The sequence below is a fragment of the Lactuca virosa genome, chromosome 7 (assembly GCF_052849685.1).
Source record: "Lactuca virosa cultivar CGN04683 chromosome 7, Lactuca_virosa_CGN04683_v6, whole genome shotgun sequence".
Taxonomy (NCBI): Eukaryota; Viridiplantae; Streptophyta; class Magnoliopsida; order Asterales; family Asteraceae; genus Lactuca; species Lactuca virosa.
Genome location: NC_136432.1, coordinates 168,306,904 through 168,331,126, shown reverse-complemented (window position 1 = coordinate 168,331,126; position 24,223 = coordinate 168,306,904). Strand labels below are relative to the sequence as shown.

The following is a 24,223-nucleotide window of genomic DNA, read 5'->3' as shown; positions in this document are numbered from 1 at the left end:
GAAAATAATATGCTATTTTGGCTTAAAAATGAAAGTGACATGCTATTTTTCGTTTGAAAATGAAACTAACATGCTATTTTTGGTTTAAAAATGAAAAAATGATATAAACATCTTCTATATAAGAATTTAGTTAGATGCTACTTTGATCCTCAATTTTCTAATCATTTACTAAAAAGATCTTGTATATAAAAAAATATAACAAATATCTATTACAAACATATAAGAAAAATTATCTATTACTTATAAAACGAAAAGTATATAACAACAATACATTTTAAAAAACATATAATCACTGTATAAAAGAAAGATTGAGGGTAAGAACGTGGTCTTAATGAATCTCACAAAACATTTAGGGTTGTATCATTAACATTTTGTATTGAAGTATAACTTTAAAAAAATCTTCCTATCTTAATAAATGAATCATTTTTGCCACGTGGTTTCTTCACAACTAAAAATTTTACAATGTAAAATACAAAATTTGCCCTTTAATGAAAAATCAATTAACGGATCATGTGTTTTAATTCCTTAAAATCACATTCAAATGATATAATGACTATGGCCAAGAAATCAGGAATGTAATTTAAATTTAGTTTCTAATTTTGAAATGACAAATTAAAATGCAATTCGTCGATATTCAGGAAGGAAATCTTCTTTGGTTTTGAATATATTCTCGATCCTTCATTCATACCCACCATAAATTTTGGGATTCAAATTCTGAAATCTTCTTTGATTTTGTCTATCACGGCCACTGTTCATCCTATGCCACAATCCCTTACTGCACTTAGACTCTCTGTCCCATTACGATTCAAGACCCCTGATGATGCTACCTGATGTAATTAACTCCATATCTTAGTTTCACATTTTCATGTTTCACATACTAGAATCTAATAGTGTTTAGATCCTTCTGTCCTATGATTCTGTTTTGATATGTCCAGTGTTAATTACAAATGTTACCTTCATTGCAATCTCTAGTTTAAGATTATGTATAATGTATTTGCTAAATCTCACTGTCATAAATTATTGTTGGTTATTAATTTTAACATCCAAGGACCAACTACGAAGATCATGTTAATCATATATCTTTCTTTCATGATATTAGTTAAGAGTTTGTAGTTTCCACTTCTCAATATCACAAATTATTTATGGTTATTGATTTATACATCCATATCCCATTTATGATTGTTACACGAATTGAATTTGTTGGGTACATATTTGTATAGATATGATGATGCAAAAGATATACATTATAGTTATAATTTTACAGCTCATTGTAGACAGTTAGTCTTGTCTAAGCAAGTGTAAATAATACAACTTAGACAAGTTGATATGTTAGAGTTAGTTTATTTAGTTAATCTGAAGATATGATGATGTTTATGAAGACTAATATTGAAGATATATGTTATTGCTCTACCAAACAGTGAAGTTCAGATGTTGAAGACTGAAGACCAGATCTGAGCTACCTTAGCTGATCAAATGTGTAACTAATATCTGAAACTATCATGTTTCTAGTGGTGCCGACGATATCCCTGAATGATCTGAACTGAATACATGTTGATGACATATTTGGCACTGATGGAGTTATCAACATGTGAACCAACTTAATGTACTATCAGCATGAAAGGCACTGAAAGTATTATCATCACGAAGACTATCCATTTACTGAAGACCTGGTCCGTTGATATTGATGACTGATCAGTATGTCCATACGCTGAAGTTCTTATACACTAATGACAAACTGATGATATGATATGTTGAAGACCTGATACGCTGATGGCTATACACTATCTGCTGAAGCTTATCAGCGGATGAATGCCTGATGTTGATGCCCCTGATCAACAGATATCATGCCGGTGTTGATGTCTGAACCTGGAGCATATCATAATTACTTGGTGAAGAAGCATTCTGAAGATATGATCCGATCTGTTCCTTACTTATCGAATCTGTATTTATCTTAGAAGATTCAATCCTATCAAATCAGGTATTTGATTTTATTAGAAGATCTAGTAAATCTATAGAACGTTTTATCTCTTATCTTTGTGATAATCAGTTAGTTTAGACTAGTATTTATACTAGCTACTCTCATTAGTTGAGAGTTGATGATTTGTATTGTAATCTGAGTGAGAGAGTTTCTTGTAACACCCGGAATCTGGAGTTCTAATGAAGGAAAGATACTTTGCATTTTGAAGGTCTACTCGTCGAGTCCAAGGGGGATAACTCAACGAGTAGGAGCAAGTTTGGGACACGGGTGGAGGGACCTACTCGACGAGTTGAGGAGGACCAACTCGACGAGTTGGTCTGGGTTTGGGAAACCCTAAATCCAGGTTTTTGTACCCTATTTAAGCATCCTAATCCCCACCTTACAGCCTCATTTCCAGCCTCCATTGTCCAAACCCTAGATCCCGAAACCCTAATGCTATAGTGAGCCATTTTTGAGTGTTCTTATCAGTGTTGAAGCTTGGGAAGGAAGGAGGAGATTAGGGAATCAAAAAGAAGCTAGTAGATCCAGAAACATCACTTCATTTCCATCACGTTCTGGTAATCAAGTCTCAAACTTGACTAGTAGTTGATTAGATCTCTATCTTAGCATCTTTATGTGGTTTTTGGTCCAAATGATATGAGTCTTGGGATTTGGATGTCCCAAGTGAAGAGCACTTCAGATCTAGTGCCTAGAGGGACTCTAATGGAATAAAGGTGCCAACTTTATGGCCATGGAAGTCCCATGCAACCTCTAAGCCTCTATTTTTGCATTTTTAGCTCAAAAGGGGCCATGCATGTGGATAAAGCTTGAAGCTTTACGAGATTTTCTTGCCCCAAGAGTCCAGATCTACAACCCCATGGGTTATCTTGCAATTTTGGTGAAGTTTGGATTAAGACCTTTACCCTTTTGGGTTAGGGTTTAAGCTTAATCCATTTAGGAAAGGTATTAATGGGTAAAGTTGGAAACTTTATGTGACATCCCCATTTTTCACAGCCAGAAAAGACCGATTTTTGTTTATGCTTTATAAAAATCAGAGTACCTCTTTTAATAAAAATCTTGCGGAATTTGTTCCTAGGAAAACATGATAAATACGTTATCAAAGCATTTCCGAAGAAATGTATTTTTATCCATTTTAAAACATTTGGGATGTCATCGTCAATACAGAAACATAAGCATAAACAGAACTTACATTCATTTACACTAGTGATCTACATCTCTTTTAAATCCCTCAGTGTAAAGTAGCTTCATATCGACACCTGTGATACAAATAAGCTTGAGTGGGTCAGGTTGGGAAACCTTGTGAGTACATAGGGTTTTCAACCCACAATAACTTAATTATTATGTTTAAACATCAAACAATCAACCCAATTACCCATCCCCATTATCTTCCTCACTCTTAAGGGTCTACCCTAAGAGTCATCTATCCTGCATTCATTCATTCCGAAGTCCCTTGCTTCCAGGGTTTATAAGAAAGGCACTAAGTCCATAGCTGCCAATGCTCATTCGTAAAGCACTAAATCCATATCTGCTAAAGTTCATACATCGGGTACTAAATCCATAGCTACCAGTGTTCATCTAATAGGTACTAAGTCCATAGCTACCCACATTTATCTATCAGGTACTAAGTCCATAGCTACCAACGTTTATCTATCAGGTACTAAGTCCATAGCTACCGACGTTTATCTTTTAGGTACTAAGTCCATAGCTACCAACGTTTATTCAATAGGCACTAAGTCTATAGCTGCCGATGTTATTTATTAGGCACTAAGTCTATAGCTGCCAATGTTTACTCACATCATCTTTTATCTCTCATCATTCATCTACCCATGTCATACCCAACATATTTGTAGATATAAAATACTTATACATTTTAAATCATTTAAAACATGTATAAAAACGTTCATCCAGCATTGACAGCAAGTATTCAGACAATATGCACACATAGCATGTAGTTTATGTAAAATACTTCATATCTATGTGTAAGATGAAAGTAACTATGCACTCACTTGTAAAGGTGATGATTCCAAACTCAGGCAGCGCTTCACTTTTAACGATTCTATTTTCCTTCGACGAAACCTAGCATTATTATCGCTAAATTTCAGTCTAATATATACCGTGACTAATTATTAGTCTTAGCATTATTATTATTATATAAGCGTTTAAAAAATATTTTCCAACCACTATGTACAGACAGGGGCCAGACATAAAACACCGGAGGGTAGGACCATTTTGGCATATAACACTTCTGAAATCCAACAACCCTATGCGGCCCTTTAAACCAGATTCCCCGTACCGCGAGTAGTTAAAAATATATTATAACGACACTTATATAACCCATAATAATAGCTCAAATAATTATTATAAGGTCCTAATAACGTTACTATATTTAAATAAAACTATATTAAAAATTAGGTAGGCGTATCTTACCTACGAGGGGGTTTGGCTAGAAGCCGGGCTCTGCAGGGGCAGGACTTCCGAGCCGAAAGCTCTTCTTCTCGGAGCCGCCGAGCGCTCCGGGGCTTTCTTCTAGCGCTAGGGGAGTTTTTGGGAGGTTTAGAGAGAGTGTAGAGAGAAGAAAGAATGGGAAAGGTGTGAAGAAAATGAGGGTGGAAGTGGTTCTATTTATAGGGTGAAATATGGCTGAACTTAGTGCCACATGTCACTATCTGGTGGCAAGACTTGGGGAGAAAGCAATGGCCAAGATTGTGCCACATCACCCATTTTCGCACAACACACTTCCGACTTCTAAAATCCGTAACTTTCGCATACGAGCTCTATTTTTGATGTTCTTTATATCCAAGAGTAGGTCAAACTAAGATCTACAACTTTCCTTTTGACTCCGTCGACTAATTCTCGACCGATCTTAAATTTAACAGTAGAAGGTGACTACACTGTTAAATGTCCGCGTAAAATTCATAACTTCTACATACGGACTCCGTTTTCGTCTGTCTTTTTGTCGTTGAGTTCCTATTAATGAGATCTTCAATTCCCATTTAGGTCGCGTTGGCCAAAAACTGCTCGATCTAAAATTCGAGTTTCAGGTTGTGCATTGCTAGGCCAAATCTTAGAAAAATCATAACTTCCTCATACGAAGTCAGATTTGGGGGTTCTTTTTATGCACGCTCTCGGTTTAACGTATACTACAACTTTTGTTTAGATCACTAAGGCCAAAAAGTCCTCTATCGTAAATTCACTATTTACGTCGCGTAGTGTCGTGCCGGTTTTGTCGCGAATCTTCGACAGGCCATAACTTCTTCGTTATAACTCGGATTTCGGCATTATTTATATGTACGGAACCCTTGTGACATATTCTACAACTTGGTTAATATTAATCCTTCTAAATAATCTTCCATCAAAAACTCATTTTTGATGCTTATTGTCTCTAAATTGACTAACCCGGATCTACGGCCGTTACAATTATCTCCCCCTTAGGATGATTACGTCCCGGAATCATCAACGAAACAAGGCTTGTATAATGACTCCATACGTTATCTTTTCATCCTAGTTAATAACCGTAACTTCTATGTCGCTTCGAACGAGTATCTAACTCTTTGACTCCTTGACTGCAGGCGGTGCTTGATCTTGCACCTGTTCCCTATCTCACGCTAGACTCCAAATTATGACCTTCAAGTCACGGTCTCGATCCTTACTGGAGACTCCTTCTTCTTCTTAACAAACTTAAGATATGTTATTTTGACTTCCACAATAGACCGATGGGTGACGTTCTAATGACCTCTCATCGTATGTTGCAACGCTTAGACTCAGGTCTTTTAGAGTCAAATTCCAGAACTGACTACTCCTTCCTTCATGTTCTAATGTGTTATAATCACATTCTAGTATGTAGCATTTCTAGCTATCAACTCCTTTAACAATTAGCGTGATACCTCTATTAATCGCTTCGATTATTTTTCACTTCAACCTTTTGGCTTAAATCAGATGCTACATTGAACTTGGTTCTCTGATCCACGTAACATACTCGTCTTAGTCGGACTCGATTTGATATGACCACTAGGGTCGGAATAACAACAATCTTCTTAGTCATTACTGAAACAATGGTAATGACATACTTGAATAAAATGAAATCAATTACTAGCTTCTTGGTAACCTTGTGACTTTCCTTGATCCAAGTGCGAGTCATGTGCTTCCGGTAGTATAGGCCTCTACAACCATCCACACCTACTCATACTCGTCCCAAGTATTGTCTAGCAGTCCCCAAGTTCTTATTTCTTAAAAGCACAAAACAATTTAACACATACGAATGTGTCCAAATAATCATAAATATTTCTCTAGACTCTACTAGGAATTCTTCCATGCATATCTTCAACAACAATTCTGCTTCAACTCGGTTGGTGATGGAAATGTCAGACAATGGGATAACTTCATGGATTATACAAAAAATCTTTCTTTCTGCTAATCAAAAGTGTACTTCTCCCGTACTAGACGTATTATTTCTTAGACGCGTTCTAAAGGCAAGATATCACTCTTACGATATCTTCCGATAGGTACCACTCAGTATCGTAAGCCTTCTCATTTCATCCATTTACTCAGTTCACTACGAGTCTTCACCATGATGTTTTGCACACCAAAGCAGTCTTTTGGTGGGTCGAGACGAGAATATAGATAAAGGAAGGTTTAGACGCGTATTCCTCCTTATTACTTCGAAAAATTACATGACAGTTCTAATATCGTAATTAAACGTTTAGAAATCTGAACACATAAAGTTTCTAGATCCGGTCGGCAACAGACCATAGATCCGATCAAACGATAGCATCATAAAGCATCACAAATCATTTAGCTCGTAAAAGCAATTTAGACATCTTCCCTAAATGAGCTAGTGCCCGTGTCTATTCAGGTGTACTTCCTAAAATATATTAGACACACTCCTCACGATCATCGCTTAGCATTCTAAGTTTAAGTCTAGAAATAAATCCTTATTCCTAGTTCGCTTAAACTAATGCTCTGATACCAACTGTGACATTCCCATTTTTCACGGCCAGAAAAGACCGATTTTTGTTTATGCTTTATAAAAATTAGAGTACCTCTTTTAATAAAAATATTGCGGAATTTGTTCCTAGGAAAACATGATAAATACGTTATCAAAGCATTTCCGAAGAAATGTATTTTTATCCATTTTAAAACATTTGGGATGTCATCGTCAATACAGAAACATAAGCATAAACAGAACTTACATTCATTTACACTAGTGATCTACATCTCTTTTAAATCCCTCAGTGTAAAGTAGCTTCATATCGACACCTGTGATACAAATAAGCTTGAGTGGGTCAGGTTGGGAAACCTTGTGAGTACATAGGGTTTTCAACCCACAATAACTTAATTATTATGTTTAAACATCAAACAATCAACCCAATTACCCATCCCCATTATCTTCCTCACTCTTAAGGGTCTACCCTAAGAGTCATCTATCCTGCATTCATTCATTCCGAAGTCCCTTGCTTCCAGGGTTTATAAGAAAGGCACTAAGTCCATAGCTGCCAATGCTCATTCGTAAAGCACTAAATCCATATCTGCTAAAGTTCATACATCGGGTACTAAATCCATAGCTACCAGTGTTCATCTAATAGGTACTAAGTCCATAGCTACCCACATTTATCTATCAGGTACTAAGTCCATAGCTACCAACGTTTATCTATCAGGTACTAAGTCCATAGCTACCGACGTTTATCTTTTAGGTACTAAGTCCATAGCTACCAACGTTTATTCAATAGGCACTAAGTCTATAGCTGCCGATGTTATTTATTAGGCACTAAGTCTATAGCTGCCAATGTTTACTCACATCATCTTTTATCTCTCATCATTCATCTACCCATGTCATACCCAACATATTTGTAGATATAAAATACTTATACATTTTAAATCATTTAAAACATGTATAAAAACGTTCATCCAGCATTGACAGCAAGTATTCAGACAATATGCACACATAGCATGTAGTTTATGTAAAATACTTCATATCTATGTGTAAGATGAAAGTAACTATGCACTCACTTGTAAAGGTGATGATTCCAAACTCAGGCAGCGCTTCACTTTTAACGATTCTATTTTCCTTCGACGAAACCTAGCATTATTATCGCTAAATTTCAGTCTAATATATACCGTGACTAATTATTAGTCTTAGCATTATTATTATTATATAAGCGTTTAAAAAATATTTTCCAACCACTATGTACAGACAGGGGCCAGACATAAAACACCGGAGGGTAGGACCATTTTGGCATATAACACTTCTGAAATCCAACAACCCTATGCGGCCCTTTAAACCAGATTCCCCGTACCGCGAGTAGTTAAAAATATATTATAACGACACTTATATAACCCATAATAATAGCTCAAATAATTATTATAAGGTCCTAATAACGTTACTATATTTAAATAAAAACTATATTAAAAATTAGGTAGGCGTATCTTACCTACGAGGGGGTTTGGCTAGAAGCCGGGCTCTGCAGGGGCAGGACTTTCGAGCCGAAAGCTCTTCTTCTCGGAGCCGCCGAGCGCTCCGGGGCTTTCTTCTAGTGCTAGGGGAGTTTTTGGGAGGTTTAGAGAGAGTGTAGAGAGAAGAAAGAATGGGAAAGGTGTGAAGAAAATGAGGGTGGGAGTGGTTCTATTTATAGGGTGAAATATGGCTGAACTTAGTGCCACATGTCACCATCTGGTGGCAAGACTTGGGGAGAAAGCAATGGCCAAGATTGTGCCACATCACCCATTTTCGCACAACACACTTCCGACTTCTAAAATCCGTAACTTTCGCATACGAGCTCTATTTTTGATGTTCTTTATATCCAAGCGTAGGGCAAACTAAGATCTACAACTTTCCTTTTGACTCCGTCGACTAATTCTCGACCGATCTTAAATTTAACAGTAGAAGGTGACTACACTGTTAAATGTCCGCATAAAATTCATAACTTCTACATACGGACTCTGTTTTCGTCTGTATTTTTGTCGTTGAGTTCCTATTAATGAGATCTTCAATTCTCATTTAGGTCGCGTTGCCAAAAACTGCTCGATCTAAAATTCGAGTTTCAGGTCGTGCACTGCTAGGCCAAATCTTAGAAAAATCATAACTTCCTCATACGAAGTCAGTTTTGGGCGTTCTTTTTATGCACGCTCTCGGTTTAACGTATACTACAACTTTTGTTTAGATCACTAAGGCCAAAAAGTCCTCTATCGTAAATTCACTATTTACGTCGCGTAGTGTCGTGTCGGTTTTGTCGCAAAACTTCGACGAGCCATAACTTCTTCGTTATAACTCGGATTTCGGCATTATTTATATTTACGGAACCCTTGTGACATATTCTACAACTTGGTTAATATTAATCCTTCTAAATAATATTCCATAAAAAACTCATTTTTGATGCTTATTGTCTCTAAATTGACTAACCCGGATCTACGGGCGTTACACTTTACCCTTCTAGTAGCATTCCCAGTCTGATTTCGGAGTATAGAACTTAGATCTGAAGAGTAGTGGCTTAATCCATTAAGAAAGGCTTAACAAACTGAAGAACTCGACGAGTTGGATTGGTTTGCCTCGATTCTGTAAAGGGCAGGACTCGACGAGTCTGAGGAAGACTCGACGAGTTGAATCGGTTTATCACGATTCTGAGTAGCATGGGAACTCGACGAGTTAGGAGATAACTCGACGAGTTTAGTCAACTCGGAGCGTTGACTTTGACCAAGGTTGACCTAGTTTGACTTTTGAGGGCATTTTGCACTAAGGGTTACTTTGGTATTGATAGCTCGGGGAGCCGAAGGATTAGCAGTTCGGGGAATTGCCAGTTAGCAGCTAGAGGATTATCTGCAAGACTTCAACAGTGCAAGGTGAGTCTCTCCTCACTGTTAGCATGAGTCTACGACTATAATGCTGGCCCATTATGTTTGTGTATAGTAGGAAGACCCGGGGGTTAGCCCTAGGTATTGTATGATAGTATGTTTCCGGACCAAGGTCCGATGCCGGGCGGTGCCCGAGGAATGTTTGCATGATAGATTATACTTGTTGTCTGTGTGATACTTGTGTGTGCCTGGTAGAGAGGTGAGTGTGGGCGAGGTCTCGTATCTCATCACTAGCTGAGTATGGACGAGGTTCCATATCTCATCATTAACAGAGTAGGGGCGGGGCCTGTGATAGGAGAGAAGTGAGTGTGGGCAGGGGCCCGTATCTCACTATCAGCAGGAGTGTGGACGGGGTTCCATGACTCATCAGTAGCAGGACAGGGGCGAGGCCCAAGTTAGGCGAGGCCTTAGGACTGGAGTATATAGTACTGTGTATGATTCTTTATGTGCTAGTATGATTAGGTGATATTGTTGTATGAGTATAGCGGGCGGGGCCTGGAAAGAAACAGATCTGTATACCGAGCGGGGCTCGATGCCAGGCGGGGCCCGATGCCGGATAGAGTCCGATGTCGGGCGGGGCCTGATGTAGGGGCGGGGGCCCAGTATATGTGGTTATGTGTATGGTATGTGGTAGTATGGGGAACTCACTAAGATTCGTGCTTACGGTTTTCAGTTTTGGTTTCAGGTACTTCCGTTAGCCGAGGGAAGAGCTCGGGATGACTGCATTGCACCCACCAAGATTGTTTTAGTCTGGGATGTTTTTACTCTGATATTTTGATACTCTGATTGTAATGTTTTGAGATAATTGACTATGTTTTGATGAAATGATTTGATAACTATGGTTTTATTTAATGGTTTAAAAACAAAATTTTGGACCATATTTTATGGATGTTTCATTTATGTAAAGAGATCTGAGAGTTCTTGGTGATGATTCAGAATATTTGTTATTTCTGAATCATTGTGCTTAAACATAAAACGCGACAAATAAAATTGATTTTTATTTGTTGAATACTTGTGTTATGATTCCGTGTTTTTCTATTAGATTCATACACAAGTGTTAGGTTTGAGACCTTCAAATTTTGTTATTCAAATTGTTCATAATGTAAATTCAAGTTGTAATTACTTATTTCCCCACTAAAATCAATGCTAATAATTTTCACTGTGTAATGTTATTTTATTTTATCACTTTCAAAGAACCGTTTAAACATCCTTGCAGAATGGAGACAATGAAGGTTGAAGTATCGAAAACCAGAAGTTGCAGCATAATCAATGGAGATGCAAGAGAAAGTGAGGTTATCCATAAATCATCATACTTAAGAAAGTTAAGCGGTGATGATGATGATGATGATGACCAATCATCACTTTTTTATACTCTGTGTACAACCAAAGCTACTTAGGAGTTCCATTTTCAAATGATTTTCCAGTTGGCCATGTATTTTAGAATTTTTTTTATGTTTTTTTATTTCCTGTTTTCATCAAATTGTATTTAACAAATAGTAATTGTGATACTATATTATAGCCCGAATAAGATAGAGTACAATTGTCAACAAATCCCTTTATAAAAAGGAACATGAAATTTTATGTTGAATGCATAGATTATTTCTCAATGGAACAACAAAAAGGTTGTTTTTTCTTCCATCAAGTGATTGCATTTACTATTTTATATAGCTGTAATCCCAATGATAGATGTGACCGTTTTGTTTTTCAGTTCCATTTTACTATCATAATCCCATGCCAGCAAGCCCAACATCAAACACGACTTCAAAATAGAAGGTACTTGCATCCTACAACATTGTATTGTTAACATTTTTCTTATTAACACATTGTTTTTGTAAAATCTACCAAATTGTAGCATGAAACTTTTAATATTTCGTTTATTAATGGAGGAATTTGAATTTGAAAAACCTACCTAATTTCACCTAGTTGATAGGAATTTGGATTTCAAAATGGAATATAAAGGATTTTGTTGTTTTATCGAGAAACCCTCTATTGTTTTTTTGATTGTGTTTGTGGCCATTGCTAACATCACTACATCAGTTTCTTAATGTTTAGTTTGCTACTTCTTTTAAGAGAATTTAGAAAGTTTTATTTTTCAAAAGTTCTATGGCTTGCATGAAGTATAGATAGTCTCAAATCGTCATAATTGTAGTTGGTATCCTTTCATTTTACTTGGATTCTATATTACTTACTGGTGGTATGAATTAGAATATATGCGTTGTATGTTAGGAACCGGACCGGGTACACGCAACGGAAACACACTATCACACACACACAAACTCACGAAAATAAAGCAAGAAGAACACAAGGATTTTACGTGGTTCGGATTCGGTGCAAATCCTACATCCACGGGCTGCAACTAGAGAATTTTATTAAAACTCACAAGATTACAATTGGCTTGACACTCTACACTTGATGTTCTCTCAAGTTTTTGCACACCAAATATGCAAAACATACATGCATATATATAGGTGAATGTTTGCCATGTGAAAACAGAAAGAGTTGTAACCAATTTAAAGTCTACCAACTTCAAGTTTGAACATGTTGAATGCACCACTTATTTTCCAACTTTCAGTTTGAATTTGATTCTTTTATTTCACATGCATAGCCACATGTTTTCAACCTTTCATATTTTACCTAACAATCTCCCACTTGAAAGTTTGAACAACATGGTCCGTCTCTGTCATCCAACTCCAGTAATCTTAAAACAACCAAGTCTTCCAAGCCTCTAGTTCCTAAGAACAAGCTAAACTTAGTCCCATTTCTCTAATTGCAGCCGCCCCTCATCTTCAAGTACTAGAAGGGCCAGTTGAAGCTCCCACTAGCTCCAACTCAGTCGTGGCTAATCCCACCACCGACTCATCCTCTGTCTCAACCGGTTTGGACACTCCACCAGATCCAAAGATACACCGAGGACCACTAACACTCTCCAAACTTTGCAAACTTCCAACAAGAGAGAATTTTCTAGTCTTAGTCTTCAAAACCCAACGGCTCTTTGTAACTGTACCCGGAACACACCCCGTGCTCCCACTGTCACAGAATCCCCTGAATGGTTTAGAATTTCCGACTCGTTCAACTAACATCCCCTTGGCTCCAGAATTCATGTTTGCAAAATGAACTCTCTTAGCAGTAGATTTAGCGAACCAGATTTTGTTTTGCTTAATCGGGATGGTCATACTTCCCTCAGCAGGTACCTCAACCATATACAATGACCCACGCTTCATACCTTGAGCAATCACCGAATTACCATTGACCACCATCCATTTACCACCACCAAACCTTATTTCCAGTCCTTGTTTATCCAGCTGACCAACAGAAATCAATTTTTTCTTCAGCTCCGGAATAACCCTGACATTCTTCAGGCTCCATGTAGTTCCCAATGAAGTAACTAGATCAATATCTCCCATGCCCGTTACTTGAAGCATCTCGTCATTTGCTAACCGTACCTTTCCAAAATCTCCTTTTTTTAGATTCACCATCGTTTCCCCGTTGTCCATGGCGTGAAACGAAGCCCCTGAATCCATGAACCAAGAGTCCACAGAACTTTCCATATTGAGTATCAATGCATCATCCTCAGACACACTCTCAGCACCAGCAATGTTTAATTCTTTCTTTGGACATTGACTCTTAACATGTCCCACCTCTTGGCAGTTCCAACATTTCACATTCTTCAAAGTTCTAGAAGAACTTTTTCCCTGACTCCCACTGCTCCTGCTATTCCCTCTACCTCTTCCGACATTTAATAAATCAGAAGAAGAAGATCCACCTTGATTCTTGCGTCTGATATCTTCGCCAAGAACCAAATCTCTAACCCCTTCAAAAGTCATACCACTGGTCCCCACGGAACTCGTAACAGCAGTAACTGTTCCGGACCAGCTATCAGGTAGAGAAGCTAGTAGCAGTGATGCTTGAGTCTCGTTATCAAATTTAATTCCCACAGATGATAATCTGGACAGAATTGAATTTAGATTGTTAATGTGAACCGTAACTGAGCCTTCCTCATTCATCCTTGTAGTGAACAACTCCTTCATCAAGAACACCTTGTTAGCCGCCGATGGTTTCTCATACATATTTGACAGAGCCTCCATCATACCACGCGCCGTGGTTTCATTCATGATGTTGAAAGCAACGCTCTTCGTCAACGACAATGTAATAACCGCCTTGGCTTTCTTGTCCTTTGAGTTCCACGCATCTTCAAAAGCTTTTTCCATTTTCTCCGGTTTGTCTCCGAGTACCATGTCCAAATCTTTCTGACATAGCAATGCTTCTAATTGCATTTTCCACCAGCTAAAATCAGAACCGTTGAACTTTTCGATTACAACCTTGTCTTCAGCCATTACGACAAACAAGATACAAATCAGGTACACTCGTGCGTGATAAAAAAAATGATTGTACCCTCCAAACCTCGCTAATCTGGCTCTGATACCAGTTGTTAGGAACCGGACCGGGTACACGCAGCGGAAACACACTATCACACACACACAAACTCACGAAAATAAAGCAAGAAGAACACAAGGATTTTACGTGGTTCGGATTCGGTGCAAATCCTACATCCACGGGCTGCAACTAGAGAATTTTATTAAAACTCACAAGATTACAATTGACTTGACACTCTACACTTGATGTTCTCTCAAGTTTTTGCACACCAAATATACAAAACATACATGCATATATATAGGTGAATGTTTGCCATGTGAAAACAGAAAGAGTTGTAACCAATTTAAAGTCTACCAACTTCAAGTTTGAACATGTTGAATGCACCACTTATTTTCCAACTTTCAGTTTGAATTTGATTCTTTTATTTCACATGCATAGCCACATGTTTTCAACCTTTCATATTTTACCTAACATTGTAATCTAGGATTTGCAAATTTATGGTCCTTAGATCTTTTAGTTTTATAATTAAATCTGGTCTCATTAATGACCATGCTCATTGTTGAAACATGAACTCATTGTAGTTTCACATTCCTTCATGCCATAAGAACCAAATAAACAAAAATACATTACATTGATATTTCTTGCATTTATACTATTTAGGAATCAAAGGAAGATGTGATGTTATGATTTTGATATGCAAATATCTTTATTTAATAAAAATAAAATAAACATGAACATTTTTCATAACTACCTATTAAATTCATTAGTAATTATTATTACTCCTATTAAGTTTCAAAGTTCTTTTTTTACCTTACAAATGCGTAGATGCGTGTAGTACACATGTTATCACCTAGTAAATAATAAATAAAAGTTGTACAAACATAGGAAGAATTTCCTAAAAATATATAAATTTCTTATAAGTTACAGAAACGATCAAAAGTCAGGTAGACACGAACCATTACCATTTGAAAATCGAAGCAATCATCATGATTTTTGTTTCCTAAACATGCACATACGTACATAAATGTTAGAAGAAGCATCAAAATGAGCGTTGAATTTGGGTGTCAAGTTTGTTTCTTTCAACTTCATACATTAACATGGAATTATTTGTAGGAAAGTAGTAAGACTGATCCACTAGCATAAGCTTCTTATTTTCCTATTTTCCTGCGAAATCCTAGCTTCAAATTATTCGATTGCTTACATTATTAAGCATCACATTTACTTTAGACATGGAAAATGGAAATGAATTCATGGCAACTTTGAACATAATTTCAAAATGTAATAACATAAGAAAACAATTATCATCGCAAAATCAAAACTTGAAAGGCAAAGCAACAACTTCGAAGGCTATTATCTTCGACTTTTTTCAATTAGCTTTAATATAAAAACTCATAAACTTGATCTATGGGCATGCTTCCTCCTATGCCAAAGTCGGATCCCGTTTACACTTATACACCATCAATCGCCCACAAACCAACACAATGTATCACAAGCTTATTTTAAAAAATAAAGAAAACTTGAAGCTATACATGAAATTGAAAATGTGTGTATGAGGGATTTGACATTAAAATCAGGAAATCTACAAAATGGCATAGCACGTGGACCATTTTATACAACCAAACGCCACCTATCCACAGGCCGGGTCCGGATCCTGATCCTCTCGCCCCAAATAGGAAAATTGAATCAATCGGTGGGTTTTTGGATTATTTTGCAAGAAAAGTGGCAACACAGGGGTTTATGATCGATTTACGATTCTTTTAGTTTCTTACTACAACTGATTTCACAGCAATGGAGGAAGAATACTCTTTCGTTGATACTTCGAAACTGCTCCAAGCAGCTTCTGACTTCTCGTTTGATCCTGGTTTGCTTACAGATTACTCTTGCTTTCTGCTTAATTAACTGTTCGTATTGTTTCTCAAAAGATTTTTGGTTTGTTGTTGTAACTTTTAGGTACTCGGTCAGAAGCTGCTGTGAAGGAATTTCTCGCTTCTTTTCCTCTTCCGGTGATCATCAAGTAGTGTCTCTATCTGTTTTTTCTGCTTTTATCCTTGTTATTTTGTTCTCTACCGTGAAATGAAGTAGCGTTTTGGGGATGAAGTCTGTTTTCCGATGAAAATCTTCCAGATTGATCTTATTTTACGCTTACTTTTTGACTTCATCTGCTAGTAATTTACTCATTCATTCCAAAATTGATAAAATCCATGGTTCTACATGTTGAACTTGAGCAAATTCCACGTAAAGTAGGGCTAGTCTTTGAGATTTTCTTATTGCCTAGTTGAATCTAACTATTTGAAATTTAAGAAAAGTGAATATATGTCAATTGCAGTGCTTTGCAAACCAAAGGAGATGTGCCTGGTTTGGAGGATGCACTGATTGATTGTCTAGAAAAGATATTCAAAACAAAATATGGAGCTTCCCTCATCCCACATTTCATGGTATGTCTCTCTTTCATATTGCTGTAGTTCATATTTTTCATGATATGGCTTAAGATCTTAATTCTTACATTCTTGATTTACTTTCTCTTCTTGTTTAGCCTTTCATTCTGGTTGGCCTTCAAGCACACTCTCAGAGAGTCAGGACCTTGTCATGTAAAACGGTATATTACTTTCCATAACATATTCTTGTCACTATATAATCAAAATTTCATGCTGTTTGTAAATTTTCATTATATACTCAGATCTCCAGCCTTTTGAAGAATCTTGAAGATACTTCTGGTTTAGCCACTTCACTAATCAAAGAAAATGGCGTGTATCCACTTTTACTTGATTGTCTTGTTGATGGGTGAGATAAGACTCTGAAATTTTCAATTTTTTTTAAACTTTGCTTATAGATCCTTATTTATCTACTTTTTTGCTCTAGTGATGAACAAGCAGCTGTTGCTGCAACAGATGCAATCAGGGATCTAGCATGCTCTCAACAAGGGATTGTGAGTTTAATCTTTCTGATTTATTGATTATAAACTTATAATAAAATTCTTATCTCATATTCTTTTTCTATTATTAAAGGTTATAATATTTTTTAGGAAATCATATTCCCAGCTACACCCAATGAAGCTACAGATATTACAAATTTAGCTGCAAGATGTTCATCACTGGTATTGTAAATTTGTAATACTATTATTAGTATTTAACTATTTATTATAAATGTAAGTTCTTATATAATTTCCATCTCTCATATTTTAAATATTTCCTTTCAGGGTCGTGTTCGGGTTTTGGCATTGATAGTGAAGCTATTTTCTACTTCAAATGCAGTTGCATCTTTAGTTTACAACTCAAATCTTCTTGGCCTCTTAGAGGCAGAAGTTCGCAATGTTAATGATACACTTGCAACCTTGAGTGTTTTGGAACTCCTTTATGAGGTTTATTTACCATTATGCCCTTGTTTTAATCACCTCTTGAAATTCCATTTTAATCTTGTTTCATTAATGTATGTAGTTGGCTGAGGTCCAACATGGAATGGAATATGTTCTACGCACCAATATTTTGCAGCTACTTATTTCCATAATCAGGTAAAAAAAAAGCTTTTAATTTCTATAGAAGTATTTTTTTTTTTTTTTATAATTTTGTTAACTGTATATTATTTCTTATAGAAATTCTGCTGCTGAATCGATGTTGAGATCAAGGGCAATGATGATAAGTGGACGACTTTTATCAAAAGAGAATGTTCTCATGTTTATAGATGAATCCAGTATCTCTCTCAATTCAAATGATTTTCTCTTTGTGTATGTGTGTGTGTGAAATTATGATATTTATATTTATAGAATTTTTTATTTTGATGTAGGTATAACAGCTGTGATTTCAGCCATTGATGAAAGGCTTTCAGTGTTGGATAATAGTCAAGATGTAGATGAATGTGAATGTGGTCTTGAAGCAATGGGGCAAATAGGGTCATGTAAGTAATTTGATAAATCTATATAAGCATTTAAATCATTTTTTTTAAATTTCATTTAATGGTATTAATTTATATTTTCTAAATGTGATTGTAGCAACACAAGGGGCTGTTTTGTTGATATCAAACACATCTGCTGCTAGACGTGTTGTTAATGCTGCATTTGATCTGCATGGACGTGGAAAACAACTGGTTAGCTTTTTCCATTATGACGATTTTACCCTTCGTGTTATTTTTTTAATAATTTCTTTTTGATTAAAAAAAACAGGCTGCATTGCATTCTCTTGGGAATATTGTGGGAGGAACTCGCCCTGAAAACAACAAATTACTGAATGTGGATTCTGAAGAAAGCCTTAAAAGATTAATATATGAAACAGCATCCAACACTCCAAAACTTATTCCATCTGTTAGTTTTTTTTTTTTTCAATTCAGCCCATAAGATTAGAGTAAATTACATTTTTGGTCCCTGTTCCAATGAAAATGACTACATTGGTCCTTGAGTTCAACTGAGTTTTGCAATTTTGGTCCCAAAAGTAGTCATTTTCTTGGAACCGGGACTGAAAACGTTAAAAAATTACTAGAGAAAACTTTTAGGGACCAAAATTGCAAAACTCAGATACACTTAGGGACTAAAAATGTAAATTACTTCAAAGGTTATAATAGTAATAATAATAATAATAATGTATTCGTACTTGGTTTCATGTATCAGGGACTTGTTCTTTCGATTCTCAAACTCGAGTCTGAATTTCGTATTGCGGTGAGATTTTTATATTTTTATTTTATTTAAATATCAAGAATTTAATTATTTTTAAAAAATATTTGATTAATGGGGATATAATTTGCATTTTTCAGGGTTATAGATTGATATCAGGATTGGCTGCTAGAGCATGGTTTCTAGTGGAAATATGTTCCAGACAAGAGATAATAAAGATATTGACAGATTCGTTTACAGAAACAACTAAAATAGGTAATTAATTTTCATTGGGTCCTTTTTATTACTTATTTGGATTTTTTTTTTTTTTTTTTAATTTTTAATTTCATTGAATTTTACTTTTAAGGCATGGAGGCTAGATATAATTGTATTGAGGCGATCTATAAGGCTCTTTCATCATCATCAAAGTTTCTGAACGATCCAGCTCTTTCGGGGACAGCCGAAAAGGTTGGTTTTCTTTTCAGAAGTACAACTTGTAGTCATTTATGACATACTTTATTTATAGAGTTTTTATATATATATTTTTTTTATTGCAGCTGGTGGAGGCTATTAGAAAGGGCCCATATCTTGCGAAAGGAAGACAAAGGGAAGCTCAACCTGAGGTGGCAACAGCTGACAGATTTTAGGTTTCTTGATGTTGCAAAAAAACTTTTTACTGTGTATGACACTGACACAAAATGTTGTAGTCGAACAAAACTTGGAGGATTAAATAGTTTGATAAGTTTTTCTGATGCTAGTAGGAAATGTTTTGATACTATGTGCTTTGTGAGTGTCTACTATGCAGTACTTGTTTATATATGTGTTTAATTGTGAATAAATAGTTTTCGGGTTATTGTCACTATAGTTCAACAAACTTTAGTATATTTTAGTATATTGGTTTAAATGGTCCCTCGTGACTATTTTTTGCATTTGAGGCACGTTAAAAGGTCATTTTTTAAAATTTGAAGGGGGCCTTCCGGTGACACCATCCTATCTTGCACTTTGTCAATTCCACGTCATTGCCATATGGATTAAAGAAGTCCAGGTCATTGCCACGTAGGTGTGACAATGTTTACCCTAGTTTTTCATTTGGGCCATCTTACCTTAGGAGCAAGTTGGTACTCTCCGGTATTGCACTTGTAATTTTTCATTTGGGCCATCTTACCTTAGGAGCAAGTTGGTACTCTCCGGTATTGCACTTGTAATATACTCTGCACATTTGAAATTGGAATAAGAATTAATATCAATCTCTTTGAAGATCAGAAGCTTTAATTATTTCATTTTTTTAGTATTCGGTTTCGATTTGTCATTCAATTGAAGAAATCTGTAATAAATTAGTAAATTACCTTGGATAATTTGATCCGTCGATCTTCTTCTCGCCGTATTTCTTCTATGAATAATTGTCGGCCGGTATACTTGTGACCTTAGATCCGATGACCGGTACTCTCCTTATTTCACGTTTTGATCCGATTTTCTTGAGAACGGAAGAGAATAAACATATTAATTTATGAATTATGAGGCGTACGAAAGACAAATAGGATAGATTTTTGCTCAAATGTGTACACATACCTTCTCTTGCAACACTTGCAATCGCTTGAACGATTCTCCCTTCCAGATCTATGTAAAGAAGCAGCAGGATTGTTGGCGCTACACCTTCTCTTAGAAAACACGCCTTGGATGATGTCAACGGCGCATCCTGTTGTTTCTCCTCTGATTGCGAAGAAGTAGAGGTCCCTTGACTGTCGGTGGAAGAAGACGACGACGGTCCGCGGTGGAATCAAGCGTGACCGGTGCGTTTTAAGCCAGATACCAGATACCAGATACCGATTGCTTGTAATTAGAGGAAACATTAAAATCATGACTCGTTAACTGAAACATCCGATTGAGATTATCAACAATTTGAACTCCTACGCAATCGACTGCCATTGTTGTAAAAGAAAAGCTTCCTTCTTTCCAAAGCTGAAATTCGATGAGAGAAAAAGGGTGGAGGTTGGATTATAAAGGGGCAATTGAAACCCTTGTTCTGCCACATAGGAGATGTCGTAGGGGACATCGATAGAGTTGAACCGAGCACTAATGGGCTCATTGAACCCATTTCTATTGAATTAACAACAACAGATCGTGATTTTGGAGAAAGAAGAGTTGATCCGGTAGAAGCGTACACTTGCCGAATCTCCTCTACCCTGTGAGCGAAATTAAAACCCTTATCGAAACCCTTATCACGTGTTGCACTTGATGGTCTTTGTACCTATAAATTTTCTCAGCATGGATGAAGCCATGATTCAAACACTCCATGTGCATATTCACATGAAGAAGAAAAAAGGTCATCACAACAAAAAGCGTGCAAGTATAGGTTAAGAAGAAAGGGTCAAAGAGATGTGGATGGTTGACCCTATTCCTGCAAGTGTGTCGACTCATTAGTGAGTTTGTCTAGGTTATATGTATTCACTAACCTGCTTACTTGGCAAGTAACTACGCTACGCAGGAATACTTGCTAAATTGGGTAAAAGGACATTTTCAAACGGTAAAATACAAGTACATGCCCCTCAAATGCAAAAAATAGTCACGATGGACTATTTAAACCAATATACGAAAAATTGTTGCGCTCCAGTGACAATAACCCATAGTTTATAAAGGAGAAAAGAGTTTTTGAGAAAGGGAGCATTTTCAAAGATACTTGTGAGTTGTATAAATCATGAGTATGTCTGTCTGGACAATCTCTACAAAAAGAATAGAGATTGTGTTGATTTTCTTGAACACCTTCACATAACATATATGGCATTAACTCATAATACTAACAATACACAACTTCCGAATCACTTCCATCTCTAGTTACTTCAGAATAAGCATTTAAATCTTGCTCTAAAATCAAAATATTGTTGCATTCATCAATAAAAGCAACACAATTCGGATATACACTAATGAAGCTCTATGCTTTGGTTTCAAGTCCTCCCTCTTTCAACTTAATATTAATAGCTTGAACTAAAACCTTCGTTCTTGGCTCCGAAACCATTCCCTTCGACACCATCATATTATAATATACCAAAGCTTCCTCCATCTTCCCCTTTTCATAAAGCCCATGCACCATTACAGTATACGACCTCTGATCAGGCCCCACCCCACTCTTCTCCATCTCCCTCCATGTCCACGTCACCCTTTCTTCATCACCCCACCCCATAAAAAGCCTCAACATCAAATTATACCCATCACTCATCATCTTCACCCCACTTCTCTCCATATCCTCTTTAATCCCCACAACTTGTTCAACTGTTTTTGCAGAGTTTAACAAGTACCCATACGTCCTATCATTTGGTGAACAATCCCCTCCTTTCTCCTTCATCTCCCTCAAAAGCTCATCGACCTTATCCATTCTCCCAATCTTACACATATGTTTTATCAAAGAGTTGTAAGTCGAAACATTGGGGCAACATTCTCTTTCGTTCATTTCTTTGAAGATTTCAAGAGCTTGAGGGATTCGTTTCTTGAAGCACAACCCGTCGATGATGGTGTTGCAGATAGTTACATCCGGGGTGCAACCTTTTTCCCACATGGCTTGGAAGAGCTTAACTGCTGTGCTTATCTTTCCTGATTTGGTTAAAGAATTGATGAAGATGGAGTATGTGAACTTATCTGGTTTGTGTTTGGATGTAACGATGTCGTTCCAGAATCTTTTTGCTTCACGTAAGCTACCCAAAACACACCATCCGTTGAGGATGATGTTCATGGTTTTAATGTTGTGATGAAACTGAAACTCGTTTTTCTTGGAGTGGAATAAAAACTCTGCAGCTTCGACGTGTTTGTATCGACATAGAGAGAGTAGAAGAGTTTGAAAAGCTATTAGATCGAGTTGGAGACCGAATTCGATTCTCTTGTAGAAGAAATTGGTAGCTTCCTCTATCATATGTCCTGATGCGTACCTGTTTACTACAATCCCGTACGTTCTTTCATTGATTAGGCTCTTATTTCTCTTAGACATTTCGTCGAGCAGTTGGGTGACTTCATTGAAACGCTTCATTCGGCCTAAAATGTCGAGGATTTCATTGTAGGAACCTGTTCCGGGTGAGTACCCGCTTGAGTTAGATACCCAGTTAAAGAATAAATAAGCTGATTTCCAATCGGAACGGTGCCGGCGAAGAACGTTAAGCACTAAATCCTCGTTTAACGAAAGCCCTAATAGAGTGAGAGCTTGTTCGATTTCGTTCACGGACTTTTGCCCGTTGATTTGCTTGAGAAGGGTTTGGACTTCGAGGGCTTTGCTATCCATGGCGGAGGATTCGTCCTTACTTGGTACCGGTGATCGGAGAAATTCGTGTTTGCCTTGGCTGCAATACTCTGGAATCTCACGAGTTTCATCATGAAAAGTTCGAAAATTTGACGTTGATTCCTGCTGAATGAGAACCAGAGACTGATTATGCTTGAATTGGACGAGAGTTTGAGCTTTGGGTTTGGAAAATATTTGAAAATTTCTACAGCAGAGACATTTCAGCGGCCGAATTCTTGTTTGCATTTTCTGGAAGGGTGTTTTTCAAATTCTCGATTTTCTTCCTGGGGTTTGTGCTATTTTAACGGTATAATCGTCTTTTTCATGGTTTATGATAGATGAGACGATAATAAGGTGATTTATAGTATTTATCATTTCAGTATACTTTTAAGATACAATTGCAAAAATGGTCATTGTGTATGCATTTTTTTAGGGTTTTAATCAAAATCATGACTTTTTTGGATTGATGGTCTTTTTGAGCTATCCTTGCACTTTTGGTCCCCAAAAAAACTGAAAAGACTAAAATGCCCTTCTGATACATTTTTTTATGGTTTTTGCTATTTAATTTAAAGTATTATTAATAAAAATTATGGGGCCCACCTCTCTCTCTCTCTCTCTCTCCCCCCTCCCCCCTCCCCCCCCCCCCCCCCTTTTACAAGTCACGATTATGGGATACGAGACCCATTTCCTTCGATCCCGGCTGACATAAGAACAATGGAAGCAATCAACAAAAAAAAGTGATGGTTGATCAATACCTCCTGCATTAAGGGTGACTGGGGGTGTTCCAGGTGGTGGTGAGAGTTTCTCGGTGGTCACGATAGCAACACCACCCTCACGGTGGTGGTGGTGGTTTTCGGCAGCTACAAACGAATGAAAGCAAGGAAGGCAGGTACCGGCAAGAGTGGTGGTTGTAGAGTTCTGAATTCACAACAACAGTCATGGTGTCGAAGCTCCACAGTAGCAGTGACAGTGGGCGATGATGGGAGCTTCGCTGCTTCCATTTCTGTTTCTGACGAGTCCGATGAGGATGGAGGCGAACGTAGATGGGTACGACGGAGGGAAAAAGTAGCGGTGACGACGAAATTTTTTTATGGAGGAAAGAGCCCCGGCGGCCGTAGTGGGATGGCGACCTTGCTGCCCGGTTTCTCTTCTGCCGGTAACGAATGAGAGGGAGAGGAGGGAAGGG

The 24,223-nt window shown here is 37.0% G+C and overlaps 2 protein-coding genes and 1 pseudogene across 3 annotated transcripts; 1 reads left to right on the top strand and 2 right to left on the bottom strand.

Annotated features, from left to right (window-relative positions):
• The first annotated feature begins 15,832 nt into the window (after positions 1–15,832).
• On the top strand, positions 15,833–19,635 carry LOC145123898 (ARM repeat superfamily protein). Its single transcript, XM_079059085.1, has 17 exons — positions 15,833–16,058; positions 16,148–16,211; positions 16,524–16,632; positions 16,731–16,793; positions 16,875–16,978; positions 17,057–17,123; positions 17,220–17,291; positions 17,394–17,555; positions 17,632–17,705; positions 17,787–17,884; positions 17,978–18,088; positions 18,183–18,277; positions 18,354–18,491; positions 18,795–18,842; positions 18,938–19,052; positions 19,144–19,244; positions 19,334–19,635. The coding sequence occupies exons 1-17, from the start codon at positions 15,986–15,988 to the stop codon at positions 19,421–19,423; spliced, it is 1,584 nt and encodes a 527-aa protein (XP_078915211.1). The 5' UTR covers positions 15,833–15,985; the 3' UTR covers positions 19,424–19,635.
• Positions 19,636–19,923: 288 nt separating this feature from the next.
• LOC145127299 (uncharacterized) lies at positions 19,924–21,346 on the bottom strand (annotated as a pseudogene). Its single transcript, XR_013716436.1, has 4 exons — positions 20,615–21,346; positions 20,342–20,579; positions 20,123–20,250; positions 19,924–19,987 (listed from the first exon to the last, which is right to left on the bottom strand). The product of XR_013716436.1 is annotated as an uncharacterized LOC145127299 (transcript).
• Positions 21,347–21,639: 293 nt separating this feature from the next.
• LOC145123899 (Tetratricopeptide repeat (TPR)-like superfamily protein) lies at positions 21,640–23,362 on the bottom strand. Its single transcript, XM_079059086.1, has one exon. The coding sequence runs from the start codon at positions 23,281–23,283 to the stop codon at positions 21,706–21,708; it is 1,578 nt and encodes a 525-aa protein (XP_078915212.1). The 5' UTR covers positions 23,284–23,362; the 3' UTR covers positions 21,640–21,705.
• Between the last annotated feature and the right edge of the window lie 861 nt (positions 23,363–24,223).